This window comes from Chenopodium album, chromosome 17 (assembly GCF_948465745.1).
Source record: "Chenopodium album chromosome 17, dcCheAlbu1.1, whole genome shotgun sequence".
In the NCBI taxonomy this organism is placed as follows: domain Eukaryota; kingdom Viridiplantae; phylum Streptophyta; class Magnoliopsida; order Caryophyllales; family Amaranthaceae; genus Chenopodium; species Chenopodium album.
In genome coordinates this window covers 2,108,851-2,123,471 of record NC_137850.1, presented here as the reverse complement: position 1 = coordinate 2,123,471, position 14,621 = coordinate 2,108,851, and the positions used below count along the sequence as shown (strand labels likewise).

At 35.8% G+C, this 14,621-nt stretch overlaps 1 protein-coding gene across 1 annotated transcript; it reads left to right on the top strand.

The window, feature by feature from the left end:
* Positions 1–3,452: 3,452 nt before the first annotated feature.
* On the top strand, positions 3,453–13,875 carry LOC145589362 (auxin response factor 6-like). The gene is made up of 14 exons (XM_081645899.1): positions 3,453–4,101; positions 4,999–5,111; positions 5,672–5,770; positions 5,849–5,905; positions 5,993–6,151; positions 6,246–6,330; positions 6,829–6,919; positions 7,242–7,406; positions 7,493–7,615; positions 9,418–9,493; positions 10,036–10,183; positions 10,318–11,582; positions 12,327–12,517; positions 13,334–13,875. Exons 1-14 carry the CDS (start codon positions 4,059–4,061, stop codon positions 13,536–13,538), a joined length of 2,820 nt encoding a protein of 939 aa, XP_081502025.1. The 5' UTR covers positions 3,453–4,058; the 3' UTR covers positions 13,539–13,875.
* The last annotated feature ends 746 nt before the right edge of the window (positions 13,876–14,621 follow it).

Below are 14,621 nucleotides of genomic sequence, written 5' to 3'. Positions count from 1 at the left end.
ACAATGACTTGTAAATTGCTTAGAGTATGACTAGTGTAATTTACCATTCATGATTAATCTAATTGAAAGGACGTTAGAATAAAATCAAGAACATCCGAAGAACCTGTACGAGTCTCGGTTAAGCTCTTGATACTTGGAAGCAAACATAAGATTAAAGTATTAATGCTAAAAGTACAACCTTATCAAGGATTAGATCCTATAAGGAGTCCATACAAAAGCAATTATATCTCCTTTCCTTATTTGCGAAATTACGCATAAAAGTACTAGATACTTCCTTAATTTAACCACAATTGAGATTCTAATTGTGAACCATGACAAATAATCATACTTTCATGTGTTTCCTCCTTAATTGTGAGCTATATAATGCAATAATCCATAGATTAGTAAATACAACTTATAATAAAAAAAAAAAGCATGGCTTATACTCATAAAGCTTTGCATTAAACCATATACACTAAGGGCCTGTTTTGATTGATTGAACCGAGCTGAACTGAATTGAATATTTTATTAGAGAAGGAAATTAAGAACTGAATTGAATTGAAAATAATCTGAAGAGAACAAACCTAAGAAATAAATAATTCATCGACCTATTAAACAGTTTGCATTTTCTTAAACAAGACATAAAACTTCACTTTTTATTCAAGTAATTCATGACATTTTTTATGACCTTGAATAATTAAAATTTTCTTAATATGATACTAGATGAGCATGTTAGTTATAAACGTTCTACATGCACATGTACATACCTTCAATAATATGATCTAAAGTTGGCCACAGTTCATAAAAATCGCTTAATTCAAACTCTCCTACAAAATACAACACTTTATTACTTTGCTAATCACAAATTCCTGCAACATTATTATATACTTTGTACTTGATTAACAGAACACTTATTTAAAATTAAAATTTTAATTCAAAATATTTTTGTCTTCCTTTAAACCCTTACAAAAATCATAAAAGTAGTACTTCTTAGAGCTAAAAATCAAAGCTTTAAATAATAAATCAATTTCATAAATCAAGGAATATAAGTAACAAATCAATCCCTTAAATCAAGGAGATAATCGTTTTGATTTTTTTTTTTAGATTGAGGGATAGCTTAAGTGGTTAGAGCTTCCCTCCCGATTTCAGGAGATCCTGGGATCGATTCTCACCCCTGCCCTTGTGGCTCTCTAAACACCAAAAAAAAAAAATGGATTTTTTTTATAAGTAAACTTATTATTACACAATATTTAAAACATAATATATAATATGAAATTAATTAAGGTAATTCAACTATAGAATTTTCTTTATATGTGTGAAAGTCGAAAAAGGAGAGGGTTGGGGACAGTGGCGGATCTTGAAACTTTTTCTATCGGGGCCAAATTTTTGTACTCGTAATATAAATGTAACTATGTAAATCCATAAGAAGAGTTAAACAAATAACAAAAATTACACTAATTGACTCAAAACAGGACTCAACTTAAACTATTGACAAAAAAATGGTCATATTTTTAAATTGATTTGAAAATGGACACTAAATACACCCCGTGACATGATTTTTTTTTTTATTTTTTTTAAAAATGAAATAAATATCGTCATTATAAATATCAATGAGTATAATATTTTTAATTACCTATGAAGTTAATGTCAATCTGATTATGATGAAATTTCGTGTTAATGGTTATAGTTCGATCTTAGTTCATATTAATGAGTGTTATTAACAAATGTCATATCAAAAATGAATAACACAAATGTCACAATCTCATTATCTAGCATAAAATTAAAATAAGGCTTGTAGATCTTTAATTTTAATAATTAAAATCATCAATTAAAACTCTTAAGTTTTATTTTAAATATACATAATTGATTTATAAAAAATATATAAAAAAAAAATTATTTCCTCATTAGAGCATTAAAGTGTTGTCACATATCCTCTTATCTCCTCTATAGTGGGCTTAGTTAAAGTTAACAAGCATTTTACAATATTATAGACTTAGGGCCTGTTCTCTTCAGATTATTTTCAGTTCACTTCTTAATTTCCTTCTCACATAAAATATTTAGTTCAGTTCAGCTCAGTTCAGTCAATCACAATAGGCCCTTATAGTTCAACTAATTTTTTTTTACAAATGTTTTGTGGGGCCAAACCTTTGTGAGTCTAACAAAAGGTCCGCCCCTGGTCGGGGAAGATTGAACTACCCTTGGCATCCTCAAGCATTTGTTAATGTTATTGCTCAATGACAATGGTTGCTTGGTAGCTTGCTCATGGTCTGATTTGTGGTTGGAGGTAGTGGGGCATCAAAGCACTCACAACAATGAGCATTTTTTTGTTTCCTCGTTCTCTCTCTACCCACTTTTTCTCTCTTCCAAACTTATTTTCCTCATGAGCATTTTTGGTGGTCATATTTTATCCCATCAATGATAATAATAATAAAAAAAAAATTGATCACCATTCTCTCTCCTACCTATTTTAACACCTATCAACATTTCTCCCTATTACAATTTAATAGTTATAGTTGCAATTTCAACCCAGACACATTGCTTTCATCTACAATTTTGCTTATCTGATGAGCAAATTATAAAATGCTCTTAGCTTTTGCTTACTGATGGGATGAACAATTTTATGTTTTTTGCTCATTTTTTCGCTCACTGTCGTGAGTGCTCTCAAAGATTACGCATCAAGGGAGAGAGGTGAGTGGAAGAGGGAGTAAAAGATAGAGTTACACGTAGAATCTGTTCACTTCATCTTATTTTTGTTGAACTGAAATTATTTTTATTGAACTGAAACTAATCTTAGATTCTCTACAATACTTCTTCTTTGAAGTTACTTTTACTAAACTAAACTTATTTACTGAACTGAAATTAATTTTACTGAACTAAAATTATTTTTACTGAATATTATATTTTTAAAAGTGAAGTGAACAAAGATTTAGAGTTTGGTTTTCTAGGGGATGTTATTACTTTAGGCCATTAAATTATATGAACAATAGAGCATTTATAGTTTTGCTTGTGAGGAGATGGAAGTAAATGATGTTTTAGAGGAATTACTAAAATAATTTTAATGAATTAAACTACTCCTTTCTTCTTATATATATAGAAACATTTACTTTCGCCCTTAATAAAAATAATAATTCTATTCAAAACATCAACTATATTTATTTTCATAATTTGCTATCACCCATGATGAATTTGGATTGGAACGAGCGAAACTACTCGTTTTTTTAAATAGACAACGACATTTCATTACTCGTAATAAAAAGGTTCACTTTTTTCAGGAAAGCTATCACCTAACCCATGATACACCTAAATGACGCGAGAACGCGGTATTAGGACATGCATCGATCCATGAAGCAAGTTGTGATGAGTACACATTTGGTAACTCAAACTATTCATGTAACCTTGGGATGGGTGTGGGCAATTGGCAAGAGGACTATAGAAAAAGAGTACAATGACAACAATAATAATGGGCTAACCCAAAGTAAGCTCTAGAGTAGCACACTTTCTTCTTCTTCCCTTCATTACCCTTTTCCTTTTCTCTTCTTACTTGCTCTTTTACTGGGTTTGGCTGTCCGAAAAACTTCCCAAAAGATCTACCAAAGATTGTACTCTTGCTTAAACTTTCATACCAGCTTCAATCAATCAATCACCAAGTTGGGAGTTTGTTCTACCATTTTCTCTCTCATCCTCCAACTTAGAGATCTAACTAGAAGCTTTTTGGGGGTAATCGAGTTCAAACCCTAGTTAGCTGAGCTTTGCTGAAAAATGGGTTTTTTGTTGGAGTAAAGTTTTCACCATTTTTAGAGGTTGTTGAGTAGCTAAAGAAGCTTCATTTTTCTGGGTTTTTGATTTTGGTGGGTGGGAGTGAAAGATCTGAGGCGCATGAAGCAGAGAAGGGTGGATTTTTGCAGTGGAACTGGGTTTGGTTGAAATCATTTTATTGCCCTTTTTTGGGGAATTTTAGGTGGGTTTTTGGAGGGGGGGTGGGGGTGGTGGAGGGAAGAATTTAGTTTATTTTAATTTTTTTTTTTTTTTTACAAAAAATTTCCCCTATTTTTTGGGTTTTTTTTGATTGATTTTGCAAAATGAGGTTGTCACCTTCAGCTTTCCCTCATCAACCTGAGGAAGGTAAGCTGATTTCTTGTTTTCCTTTAATTTTTGTAGAGTTTTTTTTTGGAGTTTTCATCCTTTAATTATCAAGTGATGAAAGAAAATTGAGTAGAGTATTTGCTACTTACTATTGTTAGTAACTTCAACTAAGCCTTAAATGTATAGTGTTGTTGTTTTTGCTTTGTCGGGTTTGTGTTGCTGGAATAGTTAAGTTTGAGGGTGTTTTCACTTGCTAGGGGATGATTGCTGGCAAATTAAGGAGCTTGTTTGTGTTATAGTTGCTAATCTATGAGGTTTTAATATTTAGCATAGTCACTCTTTATGTGAGACTCATTGCAGTTGATAAATGATAATATTTCGTTGCCTTAATTTCAAGTTATATTCATCATCTCTTAGCTTGATAAGTGATTAGATTTTGTTGCCAATTCCGATGAACAAGAGATACTTCGTAAAGAAACCAGCATTTTGACCTTTAGAGGATTCAAAGCCTTTGGACAGCATGTGTTCATTCTTTCAGCTTCCTTTCCCCAATATATTAAGAGTTTGGTTTAGGTCTCCTTTGCGTTATAGTGATAAGAAGTTGAAAATAGGCAGAATGCAAATGATAGCAGTTGCTGAACCACTTTTGTTGATGGTTCCTGGGCTCCTGGCTGACTGGCTGTCATCACGGCCACGGTATGCTAAATAACCTTTACAATGCACCCGCAATGTGCCCAAGACTTATGCTGCTTCTTTTGGTAGATGTCAAAAAGTTGTTTCTTCCTATATCATGAACTCTTCTAGGTTTATCTTCATGTAGTAGAATCATCAATTGTGGTTGATGTAACTATGTACCTGGCTTTTTGCTGTCTCTGCTAGTTATGAAACAATGCATCTTTCATTACATCTGACCTTTGGCCAAAATTCTATTTTCAGGCGAGAAGAAAGTTTTGAATTCAGAACTGTGGCATGCATGCGCTGGTCCTTTAGTCTCCTTGCCCCCTGTGGGAAGCCGTGTTGTATATTTTCCTCAGGGTCATAGTGAGCAGGTTAGTCGTTGTAAGATGTTTGGCATTATTATTCATCTTGGCATAAGATCTGAAAAACCATTATGGGTTCTTTTTCCATGGTCTTATTTCTATACATTTGTACTCCTTCCTTCTTCCAATATCCCCTACTTGGAGATGTGGATAATAACTAAAAAAGGCCCTCCATTTTACCTTCTGAAACAATAAAGCTACAAAATTGTTGCATTATGGTTATGTTGAATGTCTTATTATCTGCTACTACTTCAAGGGCACACGGTCTGGTCCCTGGATTTGAATTTTCAGTAGTCCTCTACTTTGTTGCTAATGGATGCTGAAAGTTAAATGTTTAGGTTTTGCTTCTGCTGTACAACGTAGTAATTATATCATCCTACATGCTGTTAGTGAATATTCCTTATCTTTTATTATCAATTTTTTAAGGCGTGGGGGAAGAGGATGATATTTTGGGTGAATTACAATATACAAATTATATGTTAGCTTTCTCAAAAAAATGCAATATTAAACGCTGTGCTGATTTGGTCTGACTGCTGATTTTGTCTGACAATATTTGGAAGTATCTGCAGGTTGCAGCTTCAACTAACAAAGAAGTAGATGCTCATATTCCTAATTATCCTAGCTTGCCCGCCCAACTTATTTGTCAGCTTCATGACGTGACCATGCATGTAAGTGCTTTTTATTAGGTACTTGTACATATAATTATTTGTGCCAGCTGCTTCTAAGGTTCATATTTATGATTACAGGCAGATGTGGAGACAGATGAAGTATATGCTCAGATGACCTTGCAACCCTTGACTCTGGTATTTTGTTTTCTGTGTAACATGTGGAAATTTCTGTTTTGTGTTTCTCTGCACTGGTAGTTGGTAAAAGAATTGTTATTTTTGTAGCAAGAGCAAAAAGATGTCTGTCTCCTACCTGCAGAATTGGGCACTCCCAGCAAACAGCCAACTAATTATTTCTGTAAAACATTGACTGCAAGTGACACTAGTACTCATGGAGGATTTTCTGTTCCTCGTAGGGCAGCTGAAAAAGTCTTTCCTCCCCTTGTAAGTGTTGTTCTGTAGTTATCTGGCTTCTTAGTCTCCTCTTTGCTTGTTTACTCTGCGCATCAATGTTAATTATCAATCTCACATTTGACAGGATTACACCCAGCAACCTCCTGCTCAAGAATTGATTGCTAGGGATCTGCATGATAATGAGTGGAAATTTAGACACATCTTTCGGGGTAAGCATATATGCCTTGACTTCCAGATGCTATCAGTGGCAGATAGTTGTAGTCTAGTATAAAGAGAGTGGCTTTTTCTTTCAGTGATCCCATGGAGATGGCATTGTTGGATCCTAATGTCTATGTTATTTGGACCCTTCATTTCACCTCAAGTGGACACTTGACACATCAGTTGGCCCAAAATCATGAAAAATTTCATGAAATAGCCTAATCTGACCCTTACAAGCTACAGGCATTCATGTCCAACATTAGACTGAAGTTAAGAGTAACATACATGTGTTGTCATTAGTTAAACCACTAGTTGTCATGTGTTGTAGAATTGCAGTATAAATCGGTTGGCATCAACTCATCAAGTATGAATAATGGATTGTACTTGTGGACCAGATTTGCAAAAAAAATGATCATCGAAGCAAGTGAATTCCTTTCGATGTCTGGTAAAACACTAATACATCAAAACATGGCCTGATTTCATCTTTGAATGTTGACTTGTCAATGCAGGGCAGCCTAAGAGGCACCTTCTTACCACTGGGTGGAGTGTCTTTGTCAGCGCTAAAAGACTAGTTGCTGGGGATTCTGTCATCTTCATTTGGTAAGTGCATCTTCTTGGCCCATTGCTAGTTTTTGTGTGCACTTTGTTCAGTTATCTTTTGGCATTCAAAATTGATAAAATCAATCAATCTATCAACCAAAGCCTTAATCAAAATTGATAAAATGTTACCAAAAAGAAAACAATATGTTAAGGTTCAAGTAACACTTTGAGTGGCTCATTTTCAATCCCAGTAAAGCTGGTGCCTTGGAATTTTTCTTTGAGAAACATATATTCATGAACTGCTTCTGAATGAAGCTTTCTATTGCCACGTATGCAAGCTATAATACATTTTTGTTGATTATCATATGGTATTCTCCATCAGGAATGAGAAGAATCAGTTACTCCTTGGCATTCGGCGTGCTAATCGTCCACAAACTGTGATGCCTTCATCAGTATTATCAAGTGATAGCATGCATATAGGTCTTCTTGCTGCAGCGGCTCATGCAGCTTCTACAAACAGCCGTTTCACAGTATTTTTTAATCCCAGGTATAAGTTTGTATTTTTACAAACATCTCATAGAATTGTTGGTGCTCTTGATTGGTAAAATAAATTCTTTCTTGTAATTCCTCCAGGGCTAGCCCTTCTGAATTTGTGGTTCCGTTAGCAAAGTATGTCAAAGCTGTCTACCATACCCGTGTCTCTGTCGGCATGCGATTTCGGATGCTGTTTGAAACAGAAGAATCAAGTGTTCGCAGGTATGTGCATAGCCTGGATGATTATTTCTGGCAAATTCAAAGACGCACACACTATAAGCTGCCTTGTTAATTGCCTCGTCAAAGATCCTAAGTCTCACACACCTAATTTTTCATCATAAAGAAAGCTCAAAACTCAATTCAAGTTGGACAATAAAGCACTTCAGTTTAAATATTGAATGGAATGCTAATGATGACCAAAAAAGAAAAATAAAAATAAAAAAATAAAAAAATAAATATGGGTACTACATATGGTAGATAAAGAACTTATCTGGGGCTAACACAGTAACACTTCATGCAACATGATCTATGGTCTCATTTATAAAGTTAATGGTCATTATCAGATACTCTTGAAGAATTTATTACAAAGAATAGCGTAATCTGTTTCTTGAAATTTGAAGGAACAATCATTCCAAAGTGATCTTCAATAAACTCATCAACTTGATCTTATGGGCAATTTTATAATTTTCTCTGCTACTGTGCATTGCTTCAAGATAAATGGACATTGTTGAAACTTGGGAGTACTTACCAGTCGCCCATTGTCGTTGGTTATTGCGGTCCCTTTTTGGGGAGTTAAGGAGACTAAATAGTGTATAGTCACTAATACTGCTCTGAATACTGTATACTCTGGCAGCTGTCACAAATTTTCCATATGTGGAAAGTTATTTAGGGGATATGGAGTGAGCAGAGGATTTAGATGTATGCATCTGTATTTCTGCAAGACTACAATTGTATAGAGGTTTTATTTTAAAGGCTGCTGATTCAAAAGCCATAGTTAGGCTGCCATTTCATGACAAATTTTTATGGTTTGTTAAGATAAGATGGTGAGTTCATTGGATAATAGAGAAGGTAAAGATAGAGGTGAAAATTTTCACACAAGATAATAAAGAAAGAAGTATTATAGGATGTATCTTTATTAAAGCAGATAGATTGTTGTGACTTTATAACTGAACTTCTCATGAGACCTCTGGGTTTATGGTACTTGATGTATAGAAGGCTCATATGTAGAGTTTGGTATTTCAGTTGTTAAAACTTTCAAACTGTTTTTTTTTAAAGACTGTTTGCTAAGTCTTAGTGGCTGGTGGAAAGAAAATCATTGATGAGTTCCATATTTTCTGTTTGGGTGGGACGCGTAGGAAGGGCTGGGATCTACCTCTTGTTTCCTCTGTCTCATAATTATCCACTATTTCCTATTTTGGGCTGTTACAAGAATAATTCACACTTTTGCTTCACATTAACTTTTCCTCCTCACTGTCGCATCAACCCTTTTTCTCTCTACAGTCATTTTCTACCTTTGTTTTTTTTTTAGTTGACACATTTTGACTTTTGCACTACTCGCACACTCCCCTTTGACCGCGTTTTGTGCTTTATACGTAATGAAAAATATGGTAATGTGGAATCTTGTTAGATTCGTCACGATATATATATTTTCAAAAAAATAATTTTTCATAATTTTTGCTTATCGGTAATTAAAGATATTCATGATTTAATTTGTGCATTGGCAAACGTGACTAAAGTAACGTGTCAACTAAAAAGGAACGGAGGAAATATTAAATTTTCTATTCACGAAATACAGATACAACAACAAAGCCTTAGTCCAAATCCCAAAATGATTTGGGGTCAGCTTAATCCTTAAAATTTGTGGCAAACCCAAAAGTAATTTTTTTTTTCCCCTTTTCCACAAAGCCGTCTTCCTGTATTTAGATAAATTCAGATTCTTGTGTTGCAATTTGTTTTTCCAGATAAGATTGTGAGATGGGTTGTTGGATTGACATCACTTTTCCATTGACATCTTTGCGATGTAGGTATATGGGCACAATAACGGGGATTAGTGATTTGGATCCTGTTCGTTGGCCAAACTCCCATTGGCGTTCAGTGAAGGTATGTCTAGTCTTCTCACTTCCTTCCTTTTAGATTATACGAAGTATTAAGGGATTTTTATCACCTCTGAAAGTAATATGTGTATTCTAGATCTTTAGTTCTCTGCTTTAGCATTTGGGGTATTAGTGTTACACTTTGTGGTGTGGGTACTACTGATACACATTAACTGATTACTTGTGTGCTTTTCTATTTGGATCTGACCTGGTCTGTATCTATTACTACCTCCGTTTTTTTTTAGTTGACACCATTTGACTTTTACACTATTCACTAACTATACTTTGACTAGCTTTTGTGGTTTATATCTATGATAAAACATAGTCAAGTGGGATCTTGTTTGAATCGTCTCAATGTATATTTTATTAAAAACCATTTTTTATAATTTTATAATGTCGAGATTTAGAGATATTGAGCGTTCAAATAGTGCATTGGCAAGCGTGAAAAGAGAAAGGTTTCAACTAAAAAGGAGGTAGTATATTATAGGAAACTGGTCTGAGATGTGAGAACATAAAAACATTATTCACTGAAAACTTCTGTACATACAGGTTGGCTGGGATGAGTCCACTGCTGGAGAAAGGCAGCCCCGGGTCTCTTTATGGGAGATTGAACCTTTGACTACGTTTCCTATGTATCCCTCTCCATTTCCACTAAGACTGAAGCGTCCATGGCCATCTGGTCTGCCATCCTTTCCAGGTTGGTTCATCTGCTTTTAGCTTGGCTGTAATTGTCTGTTTGATTTGTTATCAGAAACTAACTCTTGTTTTCTCTGCTCTTGTCTGTGCACCTACTCTTTTCAACTTTCTTTTTCGCTGTATTTTCATGGTTAGTTTTGAAGGATGGTGACATGGGCCTCAATTCTCCGCTTATGTGGCTCCAGAGAGAGGTTGGAGATCGTTGCATGTCATCCTTAAATTTCCAAGGTTATGGGCTCACACCCTGGATGCAACCAAGGCTGGACCCTGCTATGTTGGGCCTACAACCTGATATATTTCAAACAATGGCATCTGCTGCTTTACAAGATCCACGGGGCTTGGAGAAGCGTCCTAACCAATCTCTTCTCCAGTTCCAGCCAAATCAAAATGTGTCTTGCCAGCAGTCATCTCTAACAAATCATTTGTTGCAGCAAGCTCAATCACAGCAGAACTTAGTTCCGAACTTTCAAGAAAACCAAAATGTGACTCACAATCAAGTCCAAGGTCAGCTCCTGCAGCAACAACTGCAAAATTCCCGTGCATATGATAACCATCAGCATCAGCAGCAGCAGCATCATCATCATCATCATCAGCAGCAGCAGCATCAGCAACAGCAGCAGCATCAGCATCAGCAACAGCAACAGCAACAGCAACAGCAGCAGCAGCAGCAGCAGCAGCAACAACAGCAGCTTCCACACTTTGAGCAACTACGAAGTCAGTTTTCTGATCAACAACAAATTCCAAAGGTTATTGGCAACAGCAAGACTCCTTCGTTTGTGTCATCAACTCAGGCCTTGCCTACATCCTTGGAAGCAATTTCTTCTGCATGCTCGCAGCAAATGTTCTCGAACTCGATCGTGAACTCTGTTACTGCAGCTGGCATTTCTCCGATGCATAGTTTATTGAATTCATTCTCACATGATGGGGGATCCCGACAAATTAATATACCTGACTCTAACCCTTTGGTATCTTCTACTCCCTTATTATCGAAGCGAGTTGCAGTTGAACCTCCTCAGCTTTCTTCTAGTACTGCCCCGTGCTCGTTGCCTCAAGTTGAAGAGTTAGGAGGGCCACAAACTAGGATCTCTGATCTCTCTTCTTTGTTACCACCTTTGCCCGGTAGGGAATTTTCTATCTACCAAGGGATTGGTGATACACAGAACAATATGTTATTTGGGGTGAATGCTCAGCAGAATGAGCTGGCGAACCTCAGAAGTAATAACAATGAGAATGACTCATTGTCCATGCCGTTTGCTTGTTCCAGTTTTCCAAGTGCTGCTGGGACTGATTTTTCACCTGCTTCTGATATGATGACTGCTAGTTGTGTTGATGAATCAGGGTTCTTGCAGTCATCGGAAAATGATGATCAAGCGAACCCACGTAGTGGAACCTTTGTAAAGGTGAGTCTTTTAGTCTTGGAATTTTTTAATCGTGTAACTAATGACCTTTTGTACTGTAGCCTCCGAATTTAAAGCTGTTCTTTTACACTTATACATGCTAGACTATAGCCTATAGGAGATGCTATAAATGATGGCTAATGACTGTTAAGATTTCTGTAAATAAGATTTAAGAGAGCATACGTGAAGTCAAAAGAAAGAATAGAGGAAGGGGAAATAAGGGAATTATAGGAGATTTACATTGCATCTCCTTCAATCCTGCTCCTCTATAACCTTAATGCTTCTTATCTATCAACTAAATGAGAACCTTGAGAATATATTTTTGGCTGTTTCAGAAATGAATTTGGGGCTCTGTCCAGAAGTTGTTGGTTTAGAATAAGATTCAATTCATGAGCCAGTGTTAAGATACATTAAAAAAAATACACTTGAAGATGAATTGGTTGAGGCTTTTGACACTTGAGGTACAGTGGGCATGTCTAGCATCTTTTGGCATTTACTTGCATGTATTTTGATAGTTTTGGAAGAGTTAAGAGGATATTTATGGAGATTAGCTTGCTTGGCCATGGTGTGAGACCTATGTCTGGATAAATGGAAAAAATTCTGAACTTTCTTCTAGCTGTGTTGCTTTTTAGATAGTCACTAGCCTCATTACCACTTCTTATTACTACTTTCTCACATGCTTTAGTTACTTGCAAGCAACTATAATCTTGTTTGTTTATTGGGACTTATAAAGTTCTTGTGTGACAGGTTCAGAAATCGGGGTCCCTTGGGCGATCACTAGATATATCTAAATTTAGCAGTTATCATGAACTGCGCAGTGAACTTGCTCATTTGTTTGGCTTAGAAGGCCAACTGGAGGATCCCCTGAGATCAGGCTGGCAGCTTGTATTTGTTGACCGTGAGAATGACGTTCTCCTGCTTGGCGATGACCCCTGGCAGTAAGTTCTTAATCTTTTTTGAGCAATTCCCACTGGCTGAATATTTTTGGCCCACTGTTCCCTGGTAAAATCCTCTTTCAATTGTTGTTTTTTCGAACGTAATCAACAGAAATAGTCTCTCTGAACCACATGGGCGAGGCAAGAAAGGGAAGGCTTAAATCATTTCTTTTTTCTTTTCTTTTTGTGTTTAGAAATGCAAATGCAAATGAACTTGCAACTTGGCTTACATCCTCGTGGGATATTAACTTTTTTTAATACTTCCTCCGTTCTTTTATTATTGCAGCATATAGGTTGGCACACTTTTTTTTGGTAGTGGGAAAAGGGAAGAGAGAGGGGGGTAAAATTACAAAGTTATCCATGTAATGTAAAGCATAAACTAAAGAATCAAGTGGCAAAAGTAAGGGTATATTGGGTATTTGTAGTGTGAACATAGATATTTAATTTCCTAAAATAGAAATGGTGCAATATTTGTGAAACTTCCGTAAATGGCAAGTGGTGCAATAAATAAAAAACGGAGGAAGTATATAATATGCTATTAAATTTTGGTGCAACTTGTGAGGATATGCTAGCTCATACAATAGCTGATTTTCTCTTCAACTTCAAATAAAAAATATTCAGTACAAATCATAAAATCAGCAAAACTTAGTTTTGATTATCAAAATCCAATTTTAATCATTAATAATCAGTAATTGCATGAAAGAAAACACAAGAGAATAGTGCCTTAGTGGTTATATTCTTATCTATGTATGGCGTATTTCATGATTTTATGTTTACTTGATTCATCTGTTTAACCAAACAATGCAAATCCTTTTTTAGGGAGTTCGTAAACAATGTGTGGTACATCAAGATCCTATCCCCTCAAGAAGTGCAGCAGATGGGCAAAGATGGCCTTGAATTTCCAAATTCGATATCAAGGCCCAAGCACCAAAACAGCTTCAACAGCTGTGATGACTACACACTTCAACAGGACTTGAGACATAATGGCAATGGGATGGCATCTGTAACCTCTCTTGATTACTGATGACTGGTGCCAATTGCTGAGGATGTACTACCTATATGAAAACCATCGAGCTCGGATAAGGTGGCTTACAAGCAGATGCCTAAAATGTGTATCTTCGCCCTTAGCCCGGAACTCCCTATTTCATTATCCAACTGGGCTTTTGTGGAATCGAACTGAATGTTTATCAGCTAATTTTAAGGTAATAGCGCATAACGCTACTGGCAGAACATTGTAAATTATCCTGTGTGATGTCCCTGAACTACTACTGTTGGGCGAGTCACGCGACTTCCTCTCTGCAGGGCAGTATTGCAGATGTAACTTCAACACTTCCATCATTGTATTATTGTTGTAGCTAGTATGTTTGTTGTCAGAAGCTTAATTAATATTTGCAGGTGCTTATTGTCAGAGAATCACCTGCTCCATTAAAAGCTCCCATATATTATATTCATTAATATGCAGCAGAGTTCACATACAAGAGTTGAGAAGTTAAGATGTTAGTATATCTCTTTCTCATTTTTCTTTTCTTTTTTTTTTCGGGGGTGGGGGTGTTGATGCTTTGGCGGGGCGATTAGAGTGTCATACTTTTGTTAAGGACTTTTATCAGTTTAGATGAACCAAAAACATGCGAATGTTGGCGGTAAGCTGGAGACTATGCATGAAGGTCTCAAATGCAAGCTAATCCTTGGACTCTCGAGTTTTGATACTATGGCCTTCCTCTTCAACCAATATTGGATTGCTCTCTTTTTCTCCCATCTACGGAGTATATTTCTCCTTTGATAGGAGTTTACAAATCTGGCTGAGGGTACCTTTTTCTTCTAAATTTTAACCCAAATTTCGAAACTACTAATCAATTTTGATAAACAATGAAGTGAAGAGGTAAAAGTTTTGGTACAAATGTATTATGTTACTCAAATCAATAGCATAGTTGTATTGAAATTTGGTATCTGATATTAGGATGAGTATCCTAAATCTGAAAAACTATACGATTTCACATAGTTGTAGAGTCCCCTATAGAAGGCGAAAAGGCTGAAGGTTGTGCGATTGGAGACGGTAGGGATACGGAGTATTTGCTTGGCTTCTTATCTTTCTCTTTTGTTGGAGGAA

Bases quoted from the DNA above. Each gene is read 5' to 3' on its own strand.
- LOC145589362 (XM_081645899.1), top strand. From the start codon at position 4,059: ATGAGGTTGTCACCTTCAGCTTTCCCTCATCAACCTGAGGAAG. The intron at 5,771-5,848 runs GTAAGTGCTTTT...TTATGATTACAG, and splicing joins TTCATGACGTGACCATGCAT to GCAGATGTGGAGACAGATGA. The intron at 12,518-13,333 runs GTAAGTTCTTAA...ATCCTTTTTTAG, and splicing joins CTTGGCGATGACCCCTGGCA to GGAGTTCGTAAACAATGTGT.